The following is a 24,210-nucleotide window of genomic DNA, read 5'->3' on the forward strand; positions in this document are numbered from 1 at the left end:
ACGTCCCGTTCAGCCATCCTGCCTCTCTCCACGCTCCGGTCCCAGTGATCCTTTGCACGAATGACCGCGAGACTTTGTTATCCCGCGAGACCGTGACATCTCGCGGTCATTCATGCAAAGGATCACTGGGACCGGAGCGTGGAGAGAGGCAGGATGGCTGAACGGGACGTCGGAAGGTGAGAATAACTATATTTTTTATTTTGATTCTATTTTTTACAGGATGGCCAGCGATGCCGGGCGCTCGGCATCGCTGTGCTGATCGCTGGTGAAGCTGTCTGTGTGACAGCTCACCAGCGATCACATAGCGACTTACTAGCGATCCTGACACCTTGATATCGGTGTCGGGATCGCTGGTAAGTCGCTTAGTGAGACGGGGCCTTTAGAGCTTGTCCACATGTCCGTGTGTGCGCCAAAGCCAGGAGTGGAACTTACAGAGGAACATTAATTGAAAGCTTGACACCTGTTCTGTGTTTTGGGGACACTCTTGACTTTGGCTTACAAATACTGATGTGTGAATAAAGTCTTATATAGACGAGTGTCGGCTTTAGTAAGCCGCTGGATCGCCGTGTGTTTCGGAACTCACTTTTGTCAATACAAGTTTATGGGACTCTGAATAAAGCTGCAGAGCATCGGTCACAATCCCCATAGACTTAAATTGAGAAGATGTGTGATTTGTGCAGTCACGGGGTGCCAGTGCGGGGCTGAAGATGGCTGCCGTTGTGTATGTGACTACATGCATTACACGCACATACGTGATCCCTTCTCTAATTTTTTTCTGACTCAGTTTCAAAGTTTTGCCTGCTCCCCCCAGTTATTAAAGAAGGAAATTTTCTCTTCAGCCAACTGGGCATATACCACAGAACTTCTTTGTAGGTGTTTGTTTTTTCTTGCCAATCAAAAAATGCCTGCCCCCACATAGAAGTTTTGTGGTATACACCCTGTTGGATGATGGGAAAATTTGCTTCATGGAGGGACCCGGGGGAGTAAAAAAAAAAGTGTTCCAGAATCTGTAAAACACAAATTGGAGAAGGTTCTTGGTTTAAATTAAAAATCTAGTAAAAACCCTTATTTACATTTTTCAACTGTATAACTGTCAGATCCTCGAGAGTCCCACTGTTTTATGGCCAAGAAAGAATGAAGGACAAGAAACCCAATGAAGCTGGTGTATTGACTTTGAAAAGCCAATGTTGGAATTGCGGCTACAAGAAAACTGATGGAGGTTTCTCAAGCTTCTCCTGGCAAACAGTAAAAAATGGACAGAACTAGAATGCCATCAATTTGCTGTCGGCGTTTCACATGGACCCATAGAATTGCACTGACAACTTTGATCTGTGACTTGGATAAAATAAAAAAACAGTATAATTTTTTTTTGGGGGAAGTCAGCAAACAGGTGGTCTGAAAAATCCACGGACATACAAATAGCCCCATAGACTTTATTGTGTACATGTTCTATATGTAAAGAATACAAAAATAATGTGTACATGAAAAATCTAGATTGCGGCCTTAAGCTTAATTTCTAATATACTGTATACTGCTCAAAAAAATAAAGGTAACACTACAACATAGGATCCTATGTTATAGTGCTCCCTTTATTTTTTGAGCAGCATATTTGTAAAGCAGATGTGTGTCTGACCAGCGCCTGAAGCATTTAATTCTCTTATATCCTCTTTTATAGGTGGCTGAGTATCATACATCTTACCGGGTGTTCGTCGGTTTATCAAATGACAAGAAATATCTCATCCAGAATGGACCAGACCTACAAGATTTTATATCGGGGGATTTGGCTGATAAGAGTGCATGGTCGGACTATAAAGGCAATCTGAAGCGTCAGAAGGGAGAGAGGTATAAAGATCTGTCTTCCCCGATATTCTCATGAAGTACGGAGCTTATACTGGTCCCCGGCCTGCGCTATTATCAGTCCACCTGGATGAACAGTGTAAGGGGGCTGCAGCAGACTCAGTGTTACTGGCATTTTTTTTATTTGTTGGAGAACAGGGGAAAGTAATGGGTAATGCTGACTCCCTCCCCAGCGTACATCATATGGGGTGTATTATCAGACAGCCCGATTTATATTAGAACGTTATATTCACCAAATTGCGCAAACAATAAGCAACATCCCTGAACTGGGAAATGTGCCACCAACCAACTATAAATAACTTTTGTGGGGACCTATACACCTTAAACCAAGGAAGGTCCCACACAATGGTACATAAAAAGGTTATCTTTATTTATTATTAACGATGCAATACAAAAGATTAAAAAGAAGGTGCTAGACCATAAAGAGAGACAGAACAATCATAGTAGCATCATTTTTCAGCACATTTCATTATGCAGATGCACTCCCACATGCTACATATCACTGAAAGGGATTAATATGATTTACTTTTTTGGTACTCATCAGCTGACTATACTCAGACATGTCCCGCTATGCCCATACCAATCCCCACATATCTCAATACCATGCAAAAAGGCATAAATATAAGTATAACAGCATAACATGAGCTGATGATGCTTCCTGGAACGTCCCTCATGCCCCGACGCGCGTTTCGCTGTGCTTCATCAAGGAGGCGTGTCTAGGCATGGGGCTTACCCACTTAAATATAAATTCAGTTCCCATGATTGGTCGATATTAACAAGTTTCACCTGATTAAAAACATATACCGCTCTTTTGGTACATATCGCGCCTGCGCGCATATAAATCGAAAGACAGCCCACGTGAGCATGTTAACAAAAATACCTACTGCGCCTGCGCGCATTAAAGTCCTATGCTCAACCTAGGTCTGGCAACATAACTCCCTCCAACCAATAAGAATGCAATCAGTAGTCACGTGGCCCATACCGGAAAGGTCCTACTCCCATATATACATAAAACAGTCTATTGCGCCTGCGTATTTTAGAGTCCTACGTCTGTCTAATCCAGGCATATTCGGCGCATGCTCGGGATTCTTTGAGACCCGTCAGCCGATGGAAAAAACCCGCAGCGGTCATGTGGTCCATGTACCACCAGGTACTAAGGTGTCCCAGTTGCCACGGAAACACCAGTGACACGCCGCAAATTCTTCAAGACAGCTCAAAATCCCAGCATGCGCACCGCCTTCATAACCAATCCAATCCCTATTAATGAAAGTGTTTCTCAATTATAATGTAACACCCACATTATAGGATAACATGTCACAAATAGGCCCGTTGTTAGTGAACATCCAAAGGTACTTTTAAACAGATCCACCTACATAAAATACCTTGGCACACTCCCTATAATCCAATATAACTGGTGATATATATTATAACCACCCCTGTTAATTTATATTTGCATTTGGCACCATACCATGAATCTTTTAAAATAGAAAGTTGAAAATTCAAAATTAAAGTCAAATGGCCCAAATTCCTATACAACTTCCCCCAAAGCAGACCACAGACACAAAAAAAGAGAAAACTATATAAGCTAATATTTTTGTAAATAGACCCACCAAATCACCTATTTGCATAAGACAGAGATGACAATTTGCCAACCCTAAGCCCCAATCCATAGAAAATAGATTGAATTCACCATAAGCATATATACTTTTAAACATACATTGCAGAAATATTGCCAATAAAGTATAAAGACAAATATAGTATATTATAATCCCAAACTAGATTTCACACAATTAGTTGATCTTGTCCCTCAAACGTCAATAGGGGTGGAATTGATAGGTCCCCTTCAAGATCCCATCTTCATATCTTCATCCATGGATGGACCAGGGTATCCACTCTTGGCAGCTGCTAGTGGAAAGAATCAGGATATGTACTCTAAGAACAGAATAACTGAAAAGATAAAAAATATATTAAAATCAAGGATAAAATGAAAAACAAACCCCCCTAACCTACTATCAACTTTATAGCTAATATTCAAAGAAAAGCATTGAACCCAAAACTTTCAATTAGGCCCTGAGGTGCTAATGTCCCGAACCTAAAAATCCACTGGCATTCTCTCTTAGCAAGCCTATTTTGTAAATCTCCTCCTCTAGGGCCCAAATCAACTAAATCAATACCTTTAACAATTAGCAAATTGGAATTACAACTGTGATGTTTCCTGAAGTGTCTAGGTAAAGGGCCTGTCACACTAAGCGATATCTCTAGCAATATCGCTATAACTTGTGACGTTATAGCGATATTGCTAGCGATATCGCTGTGTCTGATACTTACCTACGACCCGCTCTCCCGCTGGTTATCGGTGATCGCGCGAGAACAGGCTGGACCATTTCTCGTCGTCAGCTTCCTGCGGCGCTTCCTGTGGAGAGACGAGCATGGAGCCGGGCGGGAGGACGTCAGGATCGCCTAGTGTGACAGGTAAGTAGCGATCCCCGTACCCAGCGATGTCGCTGGTGAGATCTGCCTGTGTGGCAGCTCACTAGCGACCACTTAGCGATGCACCGGCGATCCTGACCGCGTCATATCTCTGGTCGGGATTGCTGGTGCATCGCTAAGTGTGACAGTACCTTAAAGTTTTCAAGGAAGTCTCATCTTTAGTTACCTTTGCTTTGTCTATATCTAGACAATGCTCGCGCAACCTCACCTTAAGTTCACGCGTGGTCATGCCTATATAGACTTTGCCACAAGGGCACTCGGCGTGATAAATCACATCTTTTGATGAGCAAGTGATGTGGGCCCTAATGTCAAACTTCCTAGACCTATCGAAGTTAAAAATGAAAGAAGCCCTTCTCATGTTTGCACATCCTTTACACAACCCACACGGAAAGAAGCCCTCACGTTGAGAATTCCTTCGTAACTTTTCCCTCCCTTTAGGATCATAGGTGCTGCGAACCAAGATAGCACGTAAATTTGAAGCCCTCTTAGCTACAAAAGATGGAGAGGAAGGCAGACATTTTTTGAGAACTTGATCCGTGAAAAGAATCTTCCAATGTTTTACCACACTTTGCTTTAAATCATCCCATCTGTTATTATAATTCGTAATAAATCTCACCTGGTGTTCGGTCTTTTCTTGAGTTACCACAGGTAAGTTCTTATGCAAAAGATGATCCCTTGATGTATCCCTAGCCCTCCTATATCCTCTTTGAATCACTCGTCGGCCATAACCCCAATCCCGAAAACGTTCCTTTAAAATCCTTGCCTGTTCCTCAAATTGGGATTCTTCTGAGCAGATACGCCTAGCTCGTAGAAATTGGCCAATGGGAATGCCTGAAATTGTGGATCTAGGATGAGCCGATGAAGCATGTAACACCGAATTTACAGATGTGGGTTTTCTGTAAATAGTAGTAGAGAGACGTCCGTTCGGAAGAGCTGCAATTGACAAGTCAAGGAAGTCGATCTTACGTCCATATTTATAAGTCAATCTGATGTTTTGATTGTTGGTATTTAACCCTTTCATAAAAACTTATATACCAACAATCAAAACATCAGATTGACTTATAAATATGGACGTAAGATCGACTTCCTTGACTTGTCAATTGCAGCTCTTCTGAACGGACGTCTCTCTACTACTATTTACAGAAAACCCACATCTGTAAATTCGGTGTTACATGCTTCATCGGCTCGTCCTAGATCCACGATTTCAGGCATTCCCATTGGCCAATTTCTACGAGCTAGGCGTATCTGCTCAGAAGAATCCCAATTTGAGGAACAGGCAAGGATTTTAAAGGAACGTTTTCGGGATCGGGGTTATGGCCGACGAGTGATTCAAAGAGGATATAGGAGGGCTAGGGATACATCAAGGGATCATCTTTTGCATAAGAACTTACCTGTGGTAACTCAAGAAAAGACCGAACACGAGGTGAGATTTATCACGAATTATAATAACAGATGGGATGATTTAAAGCAAAGTGTGGTAAAACAGTGGAAGATTCTCTTTACGGATCCAGTTCTCAAAAAATGTCTGCCTTCCTCTCCATCTTTTGTAGCTAAGAGGGCTTCAAATTTACGTGATATCTTGGTTCGCAGCACCTATGATCCTAAAGGAAGGGAAAAGTTATGAAGGAATTCTCAACGTGAGGGCTTCTTTCCGTGTGGGTTGTGTAAAGGATGTGCCAACATGAGAAGGGCTTCTTTCTTTTTTTAACTTCGATAGGTCTAGGAAGTTTGACATTAGGGCCCACATCACTTGCTCATCAAAAGGTGTGATTTATCACGCCGAGTGCCCTTGTGGCAAAGTCTATATAGGCATGACCACGCGTGAACTTAAGGTGAGGGTGCGCGAGCATTGTCTAGATATAGACAAAGCAAAGGTAACTAAAGATGAGACTTCCTTGAAAACCTTACCTAGACACTTCAGGAAACATCACAGTTGTAATTCCAATTTGCTAATTGTTAAAGGTATTGATTTAGTTGATTTGGGCCCTAGAGGAGGAGATTTACAAAATAGGCTTGCTAAGAGAGAATGCCAGTGGATTTTTAGGCTGGGGACATTAGCACCTCAGGGCCTAATTGAAAGTTTTGGGTTCAATGCTTTTCTTTGAATATTAGCTATGAAGTTGATAGTAGGTTAGGGGGGTTTGTTTTTCATTTTATCCTTGATTTTAATATATTTTTTATCTTTTCAGTTATTCTGTTCTTAGAGTACATATCCTGATTCTTTCCATAAGAGTAAGAGTCTGTTTCATTCATGGTATTAATTATTTTGTGTCTGCATATTGCCTTTTCATGATGTATTGCTTTTATTTCATATGGTACATGCATGTTGTTGGAGTTCTTTCACAAAGAGTTAAATCTACTCACCTTGTGATTAAATTAATAATTAGCTCTGACTTTTTCACTGGTTTGCTCTACAAAAGGTTTTTAAGCCTCCAGTCTGACAACTTACACTAACCATGATTAAGACCGGAGTGTCGAATCTCGCCAGTTGGTAGCTCTCTGGGATCCATATGTTGTCCGCATTGGGGGCCGTTTTTACTAATTTTTTCCATTGAAGGCGAAGTTTTCTATTTTTCTACGCTGGCGTACCTTTTTTTCTTCATTCTTTGGAACTTGCACACTCTGCCCAGGTGGCTCCGTGCGTGGAACTCATTCTTGGAGTGGTGAGCTGACTTCTCTCGTTCCCTATTCCTTTTTTCATACATGGACTATTATAGGGTCCATCTCTTTTTCTGGTATGTTTCAGTTTTTAGAACAGAAGAAAAAAGGTCATCATGCTGAATGCCTAGTGATGCCATTTTGCTGTCCGTAAGGTAATTGTTCCATTTTGGTCAATCATTTTGTCGTTTCCTAAACTGGAACTGTGAACAGCCGGATTTCTAAATGTAGGTGTGAACAGACACTAAGGCGGAATAATTCTGTAGTGGAAACATCTCCAGGTATTGAGATGTACTTAAAATTTTATTTTACATTTTGAAGCTGAAAAACTTCTACTGACCTAAGGCTACGTTCACACGGTGGAATATTCAGGCAGATTTTGTCGCACAATTAATTTTCAGTGTGAAAACCGTGTCCCTGTTCAAATGCATATGATATATATATGTATGTTTTTTTGTATCCATTTTTCAGATTACGGCTCCCTCCTTGGGCAAAGACTGAGATTCCAATGGGGAAAAATTTTAATAAACTGAAAAATTCTTTAAGAAATCTGAATCTTCACACCGTAAGTATGAGCAAGAAGGTATTTTCCCCCAAAAATAAAGATAAAAAAAAAGATCAGGAGTTCCGGCATGATCGGTTGCAGGAGACGCATTGGTATTTGTATTCGCTGCCGCTTTGCTCTCCCCAAGATGTTCATTAATGTAATACAGGGAAGATAAGAGGATCGGTATCTCATTGCCAACATAAATTATGTTAGCAGCCAAGTTAGTGTCTGTAAATGATTCTCTTTGGTGACTAGGTGTGTGAGGAAGCCCGGTGTCCCAACATTGGAGAGTGCTGGGGTGGTGGAGAATATGGAACCGCTACAGCAACAATCATGGTGAGTAAAGGAATAAGGTAATTGCCACACCTGGATCTCGTCCGGCATAGTGATCCTTTTCTTCTGTTCTATCCTCAGTTAATGGGAGACACGTGCACCAGGGGCTGCCGCTTCTGTTCAGTGAAAACGGCTAAAAAGCCTCCACCACTAGATCCAGATGAACCGTACAATACAGCTAAAGCCATAGCGGACTGGGGACTGGATTACGTGGTCCTGACGTCTGTGGACAGAGACGGTTGGTATGCGCCACATGACTGTAATGCATGTTATGCACATTATCCCCTTCCCGACCTGTGATAGACAAGTATGTTACATGTTGGATGGAGGTATATGGAGCAGGCTCAGGAGCTGAGCCCGTTCCACAAGTAGGTTCTGACTTTATTATTCAGCTGGCATCTACCTCTAACAGCAGCAACCAGAGCTTACTCCGATTACTGCAGTTTAATACCTTAATGCCACGTTCACACAGTCAGTTTTTGGTCAGTATTTTCCATCAGGAGTGGGACAATCAGAAGGAAAGTATAATAGAAACACGTCACCAGTTCTGCATTTATCACTCACTCCTGGTTTTGACTTACAAATACTGATGTCAAATACTGACCAAATACTGAACATGTGAATGTGGCCTAAATGTCAATGTCATTCATCTTGCATCCCCCCTTCAGTGAAAAAAGCTATCAAAACATTGTACCCCAAAATGGTAGTGATAAAAATCACAGCTCACCATGCAAGAATCAAGCCTTCGGCCAGCTCATTCAGAGCACAATAAGTTGTATCTCAGAAAATGGCGACACAAGCCAAAAAATGTATTACTCTGTCGCCTCATTGGGGGACACAGAACCATGGGTGTTATGCTGCTGTCCACTAGGAGGCGACACTATGCATAATCTGAAAAAGATTAACTATGGCTCCTCCTCTGCAGTAAACACCCCAGGTCAGCATCAGCCTTCTACAGTTTTTGCTTAGTGTCGCAAGGAGGCACACCTAAAGATTTTTTTCTTTTTTCCATGTTTTTTCTTCCGGATGACAGATGAAGAAAAGTGGGTCTCCTGTGAGACTCCCGACATGGCTCCTTCCTCGGCCTTCGATTTTGGGGTGCCCAGTTGAAGTTGAGATGGCAGTTCCCCATGTCGCTCCTTCCCCAGCCCTGCGGGTGCTGGTCCGAAGTCGAGACCCCCCCTCCTTCCCCAATTCCTTTTGGTCTTGGGTTGAGGTCGAGGCGAGGAAGAAGCCCCCTGGTGGCGACAGCAGCACACTCCATAACCCTCCTCTGGGGGAATTAGGTGGAGACACCACAGGTAGGGTCTGCACCATGGCAATCGGGACGATATCCAGGGTCCCCAGCCAGCTGCGGGCCTCTGTCGGGGCCGGGGGGAGAGTTCTGGCAGGCATGGCACATGCAGACACAGGGCTCCCTGCGCCCCTGTCTCTGCGGCAGCATCACTTCTAGCGCCTCAGGAGGACCCATCACAGGGCCCCGCTTCAGACTGCGGCCCCACCGCTAGCCTGCCTTTCAATCCGGGGGGGGGGTCCGGTTAAAATCCGACCCCCTCCCGGACTACCGCGCCGGCCTGGAGCCCTTCTGGGCATTGGTTTCTAATTTAGGCCCGGCTTCGGCCTAGTTGAAGCCGCCGCCTCCTCTCCGCCCCACCTCCCCGCCCCCGGATGACAATTATGACACTCCACAGTGTCATAGATGGGGCGGATCGAAGCAGAAAGGGCGCGTTTCTACATACTATGCGCGCCCTTTCTCAGCTCTCCGCCCCCTTCTTCTCCCTCCTCACTCTCCCGGCGGCCATTTCTGACGCAGGCAAAGGAAGGAAATCAGCAGTAACACGCCAGCTAGTCTCCGGGGGGCACAGGACGGTGGATCTTCGGCGCTGGACCTAGGAGCACACTGGTGGGGTAAGATCACAGCGCGGGCTCTTATGCTCGGCTGTGAATCCGGATCCCTCTAAGGCTCTCCCATAAGTTTCCCCTGAACATCCACCCCAGTACGGCTCTCTCATAGCCAGCCCTCCCGCCCTCTGAGCACTATGCCAGGCTCAAGGTACAAGAGAACCAGGCAGGACCCCAGTGGCAGCACGTACCCCCACTGTCGGGACTGTATCCAGAATACTGGGTCAGAACCCCAAGAGGCTCCTACCAATGCTTCAGTGACTGCTACCATGCTGGAATGGGCTACCCAGATGTCGCAGTCTATGACACAGTCCATAGATAACCTAACCTCCACGTTACTCCAGGCTCTGCAGGATCTTGTCTCGGCTATGTCTGTTACCCAGCAAAGGGACAGCTCCACTCAGGGACAGGCCGTTTCTGGCTCTCCCAGACGTAAGCGAGCCCACACGTCCCGTTCCTCTGCGTCATCCCATAGCACACGGTCATCCTCCTCCACGGAGAGACACCGTAGCTCCAGGTCACCTAGACTGTCCCCTACCAGAGACAGACAACGCAGATCTCCGCAGTAAACCCCGCCTACAGAGGACCTCCACCCCTGCTCACCCACCAGGGAACGCATCAGCGATACCCAGGATTCGGAAGGCATCTGTTACTCCGAATCAGACAACGAGACGGAGAGGTCCCTAGTCCCTTGCCCCCCTAGCAATACAGCGCTAGTTGAAGACATAATTTCTTATATCCATCGGGTGCTGGACATTTCTGATCCAACCCCGGAAGCCCCAGAACACAAAATTTGCTTTGAAGGTGTCCTGAAACCACCTAAGGTTTTCTCTAACCTCCCGGAATTTCAGACGATCCTTACTAAGCAGTTTTCGCAGCCTGAGAAGAAATTTACCAATCGCAAATATTTGGAGGCTAGGTACCCCTTCCCACAAAAGGACACCAAGCAGTGGACAGATCCACCCGAAGTGGACCCGCCAGTCTCTAGACTAGCAGCACAGACCCTACTTTCACTGCCAGATAGCTCAACCCTAAGGGATGCAGCAGACCGGCAGGTAGAACGCATGGCTCGTTCAGTTTTCGAAGCGGCAGGAGCCTCCCTGGCCCCCGCGTTCGCTTCAGTTTGGGCGGCCAAGGCTATTCTAGCTTGGGCCAAAACACTGCAAGAGAGTCTCCAAGTTTCAAATCCCGGGCTCCTGGACCAAGCGGTTCAAATAGCAGTGGTAGCAGATTACATGCTTCATGCAGCCCTGGACTCCGCAAGCGGGGATAGCAGCTAACTCCATCACAATTCGGTGTATCCTCTGGCTGCGGGAATGGAAAGCGGATGCGGCCTCAAAGAAGTCCCTCACGCATCTCCCGTACCTTATTGGACGGCTTTTTGGTGAAAAGTTGGACACAATGATATCCAACGCCACTGGGGGTAAAAGTACCTCTCTCCCTCAACTAAAACCTAAACGCACGCTTAAACGGCGTAACCAAACACGATTCCGATCCTTTTGGAATTCTTTGGGCTGGTCCGTCTCGCGCCCAGCACAAAATCGTAACCGCTCCTCAAGCAGGGACAACCCACCGGCGGCGCAGAGCCCGGACAGGACCTGGCAGTCGAAAGCAGGCCAAGTGAAGCCCAAGGGAGGAAAACCTCAAAATTTCGCTTCATCATGACTCACGAACTCCGGAAGACACCCCACCAGTAGGCGGGTGACTACTACTCTTTCAGCAAGTCTGGCTGCCTATTACAGAAGACAGGTGGGTCAGGGAAATAGTTTCTTCCGGATACAAGATAGAGTTCACTTCCAGTCCACCGAACAGGTTCTTCCTTTCTGTCCCACCAAAACCGCCAGACAAGGCTCGTGCCTTCCACCAAGCGGTCTCCTCTCTCCTTCAAGCAGGAGTCGTTGTACCGGTTCCTGTGACCGATCGCTTTCGAGGGTTCTACTCCAATCTATTCGTATTCCCCAAGAAAGGAGGCAGCGTCCGGCCCATACTAGACCTAAAACAGCTCAACAAATACGTACGGGTCCGGCATTTTCGCATGGAGTCCCTTCGGTCCATCATTGCGTCCAAGGAGCAGGGAAAATATCTCGCCTCCATAGACATACAAGACGCATACCTGCATATACCAATTGCTCTCGCCCATCAAAGATTTCTCAGGTTCGCGATCAACCAGGACCACTACCAGTTCGTGGCGCTCCCGTTCGGACTCGCCACGGCTCCCAGAACGTTTACCAAGATCTTGGCAGCCACCATGGACGTTCTACACACCAGAGGCATTGTAGTCGTTCCATACCTGGACGACCTTCTCATCAAGGCTTCCACCTTCAAGGACTGCGAGGTCAGCGTCTCAATCACAATCGACACTCTGAGACGCTTGGGCTGGTTAGTCAACTTACAAAAGTCATCGACTACCCCGAGTCAGTCCCTGACCTTCCTGGGGATGCTATTCAACACCTCCAGGGGTCTGGTGCTCCTTCCCAGGGACAAGGCACTGGCTCTCCGTCTGGGAGTTCGCGTACTCCTCCGCAATCCTCCCCGATCTCTCCGGTTTGCCATGAAAGTCCTCGGCAGGATGGCAGCAGCAATGGAGGCGGTACCATTTGCCCAGTTTCACCTCAGGCCTCTTCAGCTAGCCATCCTCAAGTCTTGGGACAAGAATCCCTTCTCCCTCGACAGGGAGTTCCGGTTGACATTGTCAACCAGGAGGTCCCTACACTGGTGGCTCAAGCCAATTTCGCTTGCGAGAGAAAAATCCTTTCTCTCAGGTCAACGGAAGATCTTGACCACCGATGCAAGCCTGACAGGTTGGGGTGCGGTGCACCTACATCACAGGGCACAAGGCAAGTGGTCACCAGTGGTAGCGACCTTGCCCATCAATATCCTGGAAATTCGGGCCATCTTCCTGGCACTGAGAGCTTTTCATCACTTGCTGGCAGCCTCTCACATACGGATACAGTCGGACAACGCCACGGCGGTGACATATGTGAATCACCAAGGCGGGACCTGCAGTGCCCATGCGATGAGAGAAGTGGCACATATCCTCCACTGGGCGGAAGATACGAAGTGGGTACTCTCTGCGGTCCACATTCCGGGTGTGGACAACTGGGAAGCCGACTTCCTCAGCAGACAAGGAATGGACTCGGGGGAGTGGTCTCTCCATCCCAAAATTTTTCACCAGATCTGCCATCGTTGGGGGACCCCGGACGTGGACCTAATGGCATCCCATTTCAATGCCAAGGTCTCAAATTTCATGACCAGGACACGCGATCCGCGGTCGCTCGGAGTGGATGCAGTGGTTCAGGACTGGACCCAGTTCCAGCTTCTGTACATTTTTCCACCCCTCCCCCTGATCTCCAGGGTCATGAGGAAGATCAAACAAGAGGGAGTTCCAACCATCCTGATCGCGCCAGACTGGCCCAGACGTACATGGTACGCCGACATAGTACAACTTACAGCAGACGCCCCCTGGCGTCTCCCCGACCGTCACGACCTTCTGTCACAAGGTCCGTTCTACCATCAGAACTCAGGGGCTCTCAATTTGACGGCGTGGCCCATGAAAACTGGGTTCTAACCCAGGCAGGGCTCTCACCAGATGTCATTACGACCATGATCAGGGCAAGGAAGCCAGCCTCCGCCAAGATTTATTACCGTACCTGGAGAGCTTTCTTTACCTGGTGCGAATCTCGCGTACCGGTCCCACTCCCGTATTCCCTCCCGAAGGTACCCGGTTTTCTTCAATTGGGCCTGGACGCCAGGCTATCCCTAGGCTCGCTTAAAAGCCAGGTGTCAGCGCTTTCAGTGTTTTTCCAAAGGCGCATTGCTAACAAGCCGCAAGTAAGGACCTTTCTCCAGGGAGTTTCCCAATTAGTTCTTCCCTACAGACGTCCACTGGAAACGTGGGACCTAAACCTGGTCCTGACAGCATTGCAGGCATCACCTTTCGAACCCCTTAAGGAAGTCCCGCTCCACATTCTGTCGCAGAAGGTGGTTTTTCTGGTGGCAATCACCTCGCTACGCAGGGTGTCTGAATTGTCAGCACTCTCCTGCAGACGGCCTTTCCTAGCCTTCCACCAGGACAAGGTGGTTCTCGGCACAGTACCATCCTTCCTTCCGAAGGTTGTGTCCAACTTCCACCTCAATGAGGAAATTTCACTGCCATCCCTTTGTCCGGTTCATAGAGTGGAGAAGGCTCTGCATACGCTTGACCTCGTCAGAGCATTGCGTATATACATGTCTAGGACTGCACCATTCCGGAAGTCTGATTCCCTTTTCCTTCTTCTGGAAGGCGTTCGCAAGGGTCTGCCGGCTTCCAAAGCTACCCTTGCCAGGTGGGTCAAGTCCACCATACAAGAGGCTTACCGACTGAACAATTCTCCTCTTCCGGCCGGTATCACGGCACACTCAACGCGGGCAGTAGGGGCCTCCTGGGCCATTCGGCACCAGACTTCGGCACAACAAGTGTGTAAGGCGGCCACTTGGACTAGCCTACACACGTTTACAAAACACTACAGTGTTCATACCCAGTCCTCAACGGATGCGAGCCTGGGTAGACGGGTTCTGCAGGCGGCAGTGCCCCAAGTTTAGGGACCTGCTAGCACAATATTCGTCTATTGCTTCCCACCCAGGGACTGCTTTGGGACGTCCCATGGTTCTGTGTCCCCCAATGAGGCGACAGAGTAAAGGAGATTTTTGTGTACTCACCGTAAAATCTCTTTCTCTTAGCCTCTAAGTGGGGGACACAGCTCCCACCCTGTTGCCCTTACGGGCCGTTGTTACGGTTGAGTTCTCATATTGTTTCTTGAGCTTGTACATAGTAGCCTTCTTACAGGCATGGTTATGTCGTTTCTGTTATGTTCCTCCTAATGCTTTTGCACAAAACTGGAAAAGGCTGACGCCGACCAGGGGTGTATACTGCAGAGGAGGAGCCATAGTTAATCTTTTTCAGATTATGCATAGTGTCGCCTCCTAGTGGACAGCAGCATAACACCCATGGTTCTGTGTCCCCCAATTAGAGGCTAAGAGAAAGAGATTTTACGGTGAGTACACAAAAATCTCCTTTTTCCCAAGATTTGCATTTTTATTTTTATTTTTTATTAGCTGAAGAGTCCGGCGCTGCCCAGGCATAGTAACTAACTACGGTTAGTTATAACAAATTATAATGATTATATCTATATATAAATGTAAAGCTGAGTGTACAGCCCCGCTCATTCCGCATAGCCACATTCACTATAATATCCCACATCATCCCATCAGCCAGAGCCACCGGACTACTACCCCTAATATCCCACATCATACCATCAGCCAGAGCCACCGGACTACTACCACTAATATCCCACATCATCCCATCAAAGCGACTGGACTACTACCCCTAATATCCCATATCTTCCCGTCAGCCAGAGCCACTGGACAACTACCACTTATATCCCACATCATCCCGTCACAGCCGCCGGACTACTACCCCTAATATCCCACATCATTCCGTCAGCCAGAGCCACCGGACTACTACCCCTAATGTTCCACATCATCCCGTCAGAGCCACCGGACTACTACAATTAATATCCCACATCATCCTGTCAGCCAGAGCCACGGGACTACTACCACTAAGATCTCACATCACCCCATCAGCCAGAGCCACCGGACTACTACCCCTAATATTCCACATCATCCCGTCAGCCAAAGCCATCGGACTACTACCCCTAGTATCCAACATCCTCCCTTCAGCCAGAGCCACCGGACTACTACTCCTAATATCCCACATCATTCCGTCAGAGCCACCGGACTATTACCCCTAATATCCCACATCATCCCGTCAGCCAGAGCCACCGGTCTACTACCCCTAATATCCCACATCATTCTGTCAGCCTGAGCCATCAGACTACTACACCTAATATCCCACATCCTAACTTCCATACTGGGTATCCATTTAAGAGGGAAGATGTGCCTACGGGATGGAGGATGTGTGATGGGGATATGGGCAGGGAGTGGGGATTCATTTCTGTCATGTGCTCTCTTCTCCTTTCTGGTTCCTCCTCCTCTCATCTTCCCCTTACTGTTGGGGTCCCTCAAGGATCAGTCCTAGGCCCACTCCTTCTCTTTGTACACTGCCCCTATTGGCCTAACAATCAGTAGATTTGGTTTCCAGTACCATCTCTATGCTGATGACACCCAATTATATGCCTCTTCTCCTGACATCACGCCAGCCTTTCTAGAAAACACCAGCGATTGTCTAAACGCTTTCTCTAACATCATGTTCTCACTATATCTGAAACTGAACCTGTCAAAGACTGAACTCCTTGTGTTTCCTCCCGCTACTAATGTACCTATACCCGACATTGCCATTTACGTGTGTGGTCCACTATTACTCCCCAGCAACATGCCCGCTATCTTGGGGTCATACTTGACTCCGAGCTTTCCTTTGCCCCCCACATCCGATCACTGGCTCGCTCTTGTTATCTGCACCTCAAAAACATTTCTAGAATTCGACCTTTTCTTACTTTTGACTCCGCAAAAACTCTTAGGCTGTGTGCCCACGATGCGTTTTGTTAAGCGTTTCCGCAGCGTTTGAGCCGGCTCAGACGCTGCAGAAACGCTTAAAAGATGCATCAAATTAATTAGCATGCGTTTTTGGCTTTTTGTGCCAATGCATGCGTTTTTAACTGCTCAGGAATCGCTTAGCGGCTAAAAACGCAGCATGCTCATTAATTCCTGCATTGCTGAGCGTTTTTAGCCATCTCCAATTATCCCAGAAATCGCGTGTCAAAAAAATGCGTAAAAAAAACGCACGGAAAAAGACGCGCGTTTTCTGGGAAGGGGATCCTTTTCCTGAGCGTTTAAAAACGCTAGCGTGGGCACATAGCCTTACTGCTTCTCTTATTCATTCTCGTCTCGACTATTGTAACTCTCTTCTAATCGATCTCCCTCTTACCAAACTCTCCCCCCTCCAATCTGTCTTGAATACTGCAGCCAGGATCATATTTCTCGCCAATCGTTACACCAATGCCTCTGCCTTGTGCCAGTCATTACACTGGCTACCCATCCACTCCAGAATTCAGTATAAACTTATTACCCTCACCCACAAAGCCCTCCATGGCTCAGCACCACCCTACATCTCCTCCCTTGTTTCAGTATACCATCCTACCCGTGCCCTCCGTTCTGCTGATAACCTGAGGTTAGCATCCTCAATAATCAGAACCTCCCACTCCTGTCTCCAAGACTTTACACGTGCTACGCCAATTCTTTGGAATGCATTTCCCAGGTCAATACGATTAGTCCCCAATCCTTACAATTTTAAGCGTGCGCTGAAAACGCATTTATTCAGACTTCCCTATCGCCTCAACACATTAACCTAATCTATCCCTGTGTGGCACAGTAAAAAGTTTTACCATAACTAGGTTCCCCGCATCATGTTCCCACATGCTTTATGCATCCATTAGTCCTCTGTGTCTGTACTGTTACACACTTAACATTATGGCTGGTCCATACAATCAGGGCAACTGTTACCACCCACCTCTCGTGTCTCCCCTTTTTCCTCATAGATTGTAAGCTTGCGAGCAGGGCCCTCATTCCTCTTGGTATCTGTTATGATCTATGTGATTATTGCTATGCTGTAATGTCTATTGTCTGTACAAGTCCCCTCTGAAATGTAAAGTGCTGCGGAATATGTCAGCGCTATAGAAATAAAATTTATTATTATAAATTTATTATTATTAAATGTTCATTTTTTCCTTTCATGTTGCTTCTGCTGCTGTGAAACACCTGAAGGGTTAATAATCTTCTTGAATGTAGTTTTGAGTAGATTGAGGGGTGCAGTTTTTAGAATGGTGTCACTTTTGGGTATTTTGTGCCATATAAACCCCTCAAAGTGACTTCAAATGTGAGGTGGTCCCTAAAAAAAATGGTTTTGGAAATTTTGTTGTAAAAATGAGAAATCGCTGGTCAACTTTTAACCCTTATAACTTCCTAACAAAAAAATTTTGTTTCCAAAATTGTGCTGATGTAAAGTAGACATGTGGGAAATTTTATTTCTTAACTATTTTGTGTCACATAACTCTCTGGTTTAACAGAATAAAAATTCAAAATTTGAAAATTGTGAAATTTTCAAAATTTTCGCCAAATTTCCAAGTTTTTTCACAAATAAACGCTAAAATTATTGACCTAAATTTACCACTAACATGAAGCCCAATATATCACAATAAAACAGTCTCAGAATCGCTAGGATCCGTTGAAGCATTTCTGAGTTATTACCTCATAAAGGGACACTGGTCAGAATTGCAAAAAATGGCCAGGTAATTAAGGTCAAAATAGGCTGCGTCATGAAGGGATTAAGATGGGAGTAACCCTTTGATATGCACAAGTATCTGTAATTCTGGCCTTTTGTGTTATTTCCTATGACTTCTTCCGTTTTTATTTCGCACTTGTCCAGATCTTTCAGATGGAGGAGCCGAACACTTTGCAAGAACGGTGTCTCTTCTTAAAGAGAGGTACATATAAAATAGTCATTTATGTCTTCAGGGAAATTTGTGCAGTTTTCCACATAATGGTTAATAGCACCTCTATACTCACCTCTGGTGTCAGCGCCTTTGCAGCGGTGTCAGCACTGGCTTTCTTGGGAATCACATAAAATTATGTCATGCAATCCCTGTGGCCAGTTGGTACTGGCGTCACTCTCTGCTCCTTTGGACAAATCACATACATTCAGAGGTAAAGAGAGCTGCGGCTGCTCTCACATTTTGTTCGGATGTATGTGATTGATCTGTAGGAGAGGAGAGTGACGCCAGCGCTGATTGTTATGTTACGCGATCCCTGATGCCAATGTCATGCAATGCCTGGGAGAGCCAGTGCTGGAAGGGAGCTGGCATCGGAGGGGAGTGTAGGTGATATTATTTTACAGTAGGGCATCACAGGGATGGGGAAAAGGCTGTCCGAGTATTGGACAACCCCTTTAAACTCTTATTACTTGTACAGCCCCCATACCATCCCCTTGCTATATACGGTAGGTTCATTGACCTTTGTGAAAGCGTAGAAAAATCTGACCACAAGTGTAAAAGTCTGTTCACATGTAGCAATAATTGTTATGACTTCCTCATTTCCAACTGAGCAAGTGACAATTTCAGAAGCAAAACGCATAAAAAGATGCATAAAATTACCGTTCATAAGAATATTAGTCACTACCAATCATGCATCTGCCTTTATATCGTGCAGTAAAAAGCTGTGTTATTGCAAAATGGCAAAAAATACCTTTTTTTTGCAGAATTGTTGCAATTGCAGTTGTGGAAAAATTGTAAAAAAAAAATCTAGTTTTAATAAATGTCTACATTGGAATTGCAATGGTTTCTCTACAATAACTGTTAATTGTGTGAATTTGCAATAAAAGTACTTGGAAATATACGCAGTTTATTAGGAGTGGACACAGAGAAACGGGCCCCTGTGTCAGTAGTGTATATGGGCCCTTTGCAGTCCGAGAGCTTCTATTAATACACAGGTCCACCTGCTGTGCAGGTGGTGGTGGCCGCTTTACCTCTGGGCCCCTTTATGGTTGCACCGATTATATGTCCTCCCCTGCAGTTTCTAATTCATGGGCCGACAGCTCCCATAGTCCAGACTATGCCACATTGATTATTATTTATTTATATAGCACCATTGACTCCATGGTGCTGTACATGAGAAGGGGTTACATACAAATTACAGCTATCACAGTAAACAAACTAATAATCACAGACTGATATAGAAGGGAGAGAGGACTCTGCCCTTGCGGGCTTACATTCTACAGGATGGTGGGGAAGGAGACAGTAGGTTGGGGGGTTGCAGCAGTTTCAGTGATGGTGAGGCGGTAGCTCCAGTAGTGGTGAGGAGGCAGCGGGGATCACTGCAGGCTGTAGGCTTTCCTGAAGAGGTGGGTTTTCAGGTTCCGTCTGAAGGATCCGAGTGTGGTTGATAGCCAGACGTGTTGGGGCAAAGCATTCCAGAGGATGGGGGCTATTTGGGAGAAGTCTTGGAGGTGGTTGGGTGAGGAGCGAATAAGTGTGGAGGAGAGAAGGAGGTCTTGGGAGGACCGGAGAGTCCGTGAGGGAAGGTATCGGGAGATTAGTTCAGAGATGTATGGAGGAGACAGGTTGTAGATGGCCTTGTAGGTCAGTATTAGTAATTTGAATTGGATACGCTGAGGGAATGGGAGCCAGTGAAGAGATTTGCAGAGGGGAGAAGTGGAGGAATAGCGAGGAGAGAGATGAGTTAGTTGGGCGGCAGAGTTGAGGATGGACTGGAGAGGTGCGAGGGTGTTAGCAGGGAGGCCACAGAAAAGGATGTTGTAATAGTCGAGGCGGGAGATGATAAGGGCATGCTCAAGCATTTTAGTAAATTGAGGGTTGAGGAAAGGATGGATTCTGGAAATATTTTTGAATTTTTGAGCTGGAGGCGACAGGAGGTGGAGAAAGCTTGGATGTGCGGTTTTGAAGGACAGGGCAGTCAAGGGTTACTCCGAGGCAGCGGACCTCTGGTATGGGGGAAAGCGTGATGTTGTCAATTGTTATAGAAAGGTCGGGTAAGGAAGATCTGTGAGATGGGGGAAAGATGATCAGTTCAGATTTGTCCATGTTGAGTTTGAGGAAGCGAGAGGAGAAGAAGGAGGATATGGCTGATAGACACTCTGGGATTCTGGAGAGCAGAGAGGTGACGTCCGGGCCCGAGAGGTAGATCTGAGTGTCATCGGCATAAAGGTGGTACTGGAATCTGTGGGACTTTATGAGTTTCCCCAGGCCACGTGTGTAGATTTATAAGAGTAGGGGTCCTAGAACAGAGCCTTGGGGGACTCCAACAGAGAGAGGGTGGGATGAGGAGGTAGTGTGGGAGACGCTGAATGTGCGGTTGGAAAGGTATGAGGAGATCCAGGATAGGGCGAGGTCTTTGATGCCATAGGAGGAGAGGATCTGTAGTAGGAGGCAGTGGTCAACTGTGTCGAAAGCATTGATTGATTGCTAATGGCGCCATTTGTCATGTCATGTATTACTATTGTCCTTTCCTTAATTCTGCATTATCGCCTATTCGCTCAGGAATTCCAAAATCCTTATTGAGTGTCTAACGCCAGATTTCCGTGGGGATAAGAACGCCGTAGAAACCATTGTCCGTTCCGGCCTGGACGTTTATGCCCATAATGTGGAGACCGTTCCTGCTCTACAGAGGTATTCTTCTTATATCATATTTATTACCTGTGATCACCATCTGTCCACAAATATGATATTGACCTCGCTGAATTCCATGTACTTTACATCTCCGTATATATTTATAGGCAGGTCCGTGACCCTCGTGCAAATTTTGAGCAATCTATTAGCGTCCTAAGACATGCGAAGACGGTGCGAGCTGATGTTGTGACTAAGACATCCATCATGCTGGGATTAGGAGAGACCGAGGAGCAAGTGTATGACACCATGGCAGGTATCGGAGGGCTACCATTGGGGTGTCGTCTCACTAGTCATATGTCGGGTTACTAATGAGCTTATTATGTGTATGGTCTTTCTAGCTTTACGTGACGCAGACGTAGATTGTTTAACCCTCGGCCAATACATGCAGCCAACGAAGCGTCATCTCAAGGTGCGGGCACACTCCACGCTGAAGTTTCCTTTGTATGAATGTATTAATATCTAAGGCTGTGTGCACACGCTGCGGATTCACCTGCGGATTTTTCCACGTGGATTTTGCAAAATCCGCAGTTTTCCCCTGCGGTTTGACACCTCTACAAAATGGAGAAGATGTGAAACCGCTGCGGATTCCGCACAGAGAAGTGACATGCTGCGGTGTTGTTTTTCATAGGCTAGAATGGTACTGTACACCACAGCAAAAACTGCTGCTGATCCGCAGGGCCAAATCCGCTGCGTATCCACAGCAGAATCCGCAGCGTGTGCACATACCCTAAGAGAGGAAAGTGTTCCTGAAATGTTTCTCCTAGTGGTCGGTGAAATGATTGGGAGTGAATGCTGCCAGCAGAACAAAGTAACGCTCAGCGTAGCCGAACGCTCCTGTGTTCTCTTTGGGAGCCGCGAGTGGCTTATCCCCCGGAGGATCGGAAGTCCATCATTTGATATTCATCCTCAGTTGGAGGAGAATCGGGAGCCTCCAAACACATTAGACTGTCAGCTGAGCACTTTGGGATTAGCATAATGTGTATGGAGGCCTTAAAGAATAATAGTCAATTTAATTTGTATTTCAAAATCAATGGTGCATGTGAAAATAAGCAATTGGGTAACAGATCTTATCAGAGAAACCTGCTTCTTTCTCCTCCCGGACTGATCTTTCAGATTCAATCCATGGGTTAAATCTATATTAAGTAACGGCAGACTTTCCCATTACTGAGATAGGAGATGACAGTTGGTGCTTATAATATTCTATGGAATAGGAGGGCGGAGCTGGAGGCAGACACAAACTTTCTGCTGCACGTTCGCCTTAAACAATAAGGCTGGGTTCATACTGCGTTCAGGCATTCCGTTTAACGGATTGCGTTACACCGCGGCTAACGCGATGTAACGCAATTCGTATCCGTTAACGCTACCATTAACCCCCATTATCGGGCGCATCGCTGTCGCATGTCATAATCAGCATACGCTCGCGATGTGCCGTCATTCTGTGACGGACCCTCGGACGTGGGCTGCAGCGTCTGACGGTCCGTCATCGCTAGCGCAGATGAAGCATCTGTGCTAGCGGTATAGCATAACGTGATCGCGTTATGCTGTAGTGTTAACGCAGTCCGTCAAAGCTATGCGTTGAACGGACTGCTTTAACGCAGTATGAACCTGGCCTAACCATTGTTTTAGTTTTTATGTCATCAATTGATAGTACATGTGAAAATAAGATCTGTTACATAGTTTCTTATCAGAACGTCTTTCTCCACCAGGACTGATCGATCATTTCCAAAATTCTCAATTCCCAGATAAAATGTGTATTCAGTGAAGACAGAAAGTTACATTACTGAGATAGATGGCAGCTGGTGCGCATAATGTTCTATGTAATCTGGAGGAGGAAGGAGGTATTTTGCTTCTGGTTCCTCCCATCTACATAGTAGGAGATGACATTTACTACTGATAAGGTCCTGTCTCATTAATGTATAAATCTCTCTTCGCTGAATACAGATTTTATCTGTGAATTCAGAGTGGTATAAATGAATGATCAGTCCAGGAGGAGAAAGAGGCTTATTATCATATACTAGATTATGGCCCGATGCGATAGCATCACACCTCTTGCCTTGTTAACCCTCAACACACACACACTCCTCTCACCTTTCACCATCTCCACTCACTCTTTCACTCCACATACGACCCTTTCTCTCACTCCGTCTCTCATACTCACGCCGTCATCGCCGCTGCTCCACGATCCCCGACATCTTCTTCCGCCGGCGCCATCCTGGATCCAGACGTTTTCCACGCCGGCGACATGTTCTTGTGTCGACGCCATCTTGAGTATCGTGAAATCCCGCGATACTCAAAATGGCGTCGCCGCAAGAACATGTCGCCGGCGTGGACGACGTCGGGATCCAAAATGGCATCGGCGAAATCTCGTGAGTTTTCGCCGACGCCATTTTGGATCCAGACGTCCTCCACGCCGGCGACATGTTCTTGCGGCGACGCCATTTTGGATCGGCGAAATCCCGCGATAGTCAAGATGGCGGCGCCGCAAGAACATGTCGCCGGCGTGGACGATGTCGGGATCCAAAATGGCGTCGGCGAAATCTCGCGAGTTTTCGCCGATGCCATTTTGGATCCCGACTTCCTCCACGCCGGCGACATGTTCTTGCGGCGACACCATCTTGACTATCGCGGGATTTCGCCGATCCAAAATGGCGTCGCCGCAAGAACATGTCGCCGGCGTGGAGGACGTCTGGATCCAGGATGGCGCCGGCGGAAGAAGATGTCGGGGATCGTGGATCAGCGGCGATGACGGCGTGAGTATGAGAGACGGAGTGAGAGAAAGGGTCGTATGTGGAGAGAAAGAGTGAGTGGACGTGAGTGGAGATGGTGAAAGGTGAGAGGAGTGTGTGTGTTGAGGGTTAACATGGAAAGAGGTGTGCGGTGACGTCACCGGTTACAACTGGACAGAAGTTGTTACAACCGGAAGCTGCTTAGGGCATTTATTATTATAGATAATATTTATTCATTAAATATTAAAGGCTTACACTTTAAATGACAGTTACTATATATATATAATTATTATTGATATATTATACCAAAGATTTAACATGCAACTGTGGTTCCAGCAGAACTTGCAGCAGAATGTCTGTGTCTGCCTCCAGCTCCTCCCTACTGTCCTCTTCATAGAATCTCATGGGCACCAACTGTCATCTCTTATCTCAGTAATGGGAAAGTCTCTTCACTGAATGCAAATTTTACCCTTTAATTGAGAGTGAAAGATCAGTCCGAGAGGAACAAAATAGCAGATTTCTC

The 24,210-nt window shown here is 46.5% G+C and overlaps 1 protein-coding gene across 2 annotated transcripts in view; it reads left to right on the plus strand.

Moving 5' to 3' along the window:
- LIAS (lipoic acid synthetase) overlaps positions 1–24,210 on the plus strand; it is a 37,946-nt gene that overhangs the window by 1,748 nt on the left and 11,988 nt on the right. For both annotated transcript variants that reach the window (XM_073561089.1, XM_073561088.1), the window contains exons 2-9: positions 1,676–1,842; positions 7,477–7,570; positions 7,808–7,888; positions 7,967–8,123; positions 18,207–18,264; positions 20,833–20,961; positions 21,069–21,214; positions 21,300–21,370. In XM_073561089.1, coding sequence (XP_073417190.1) covers positions 1,676–1,842; positions 7,477–7,570; positions 7,808–7,888; positions 7,967–8,123; positions 18,207–18,264; positions 20,833–20,961; positions 21,069–21,214; positions 21,300–21,370 — 903 coding nt within the window. The remainder of the gene's footprint in view (positions 1–1,675; positions 1,843–7,476; positions 7,571–7,807; positions 7,889–7,966; positions 8,124–18,206; positions 18,265–20,832; positions 20,962–21,068; positions 21,215–21,299; positions 21,371–24,210) is intronic.

Source organism: Dendrobates tinctorius, unplaced genomic scaffold (genome assembly GCF_039654945.1).
Source record: "Dendrobates tinctorius isolate UK_male_01 unplaced genomic scaffold, ASM3965494v1 ptg000314l, whole genome shotgun sequence".
NCBI classification, from domain to species: Eukaryota; Metazoa; Chordata; class Amphibia; order Anura; family Dendrobatidae; genus Dendrobates; species Dendrobates tinctorius.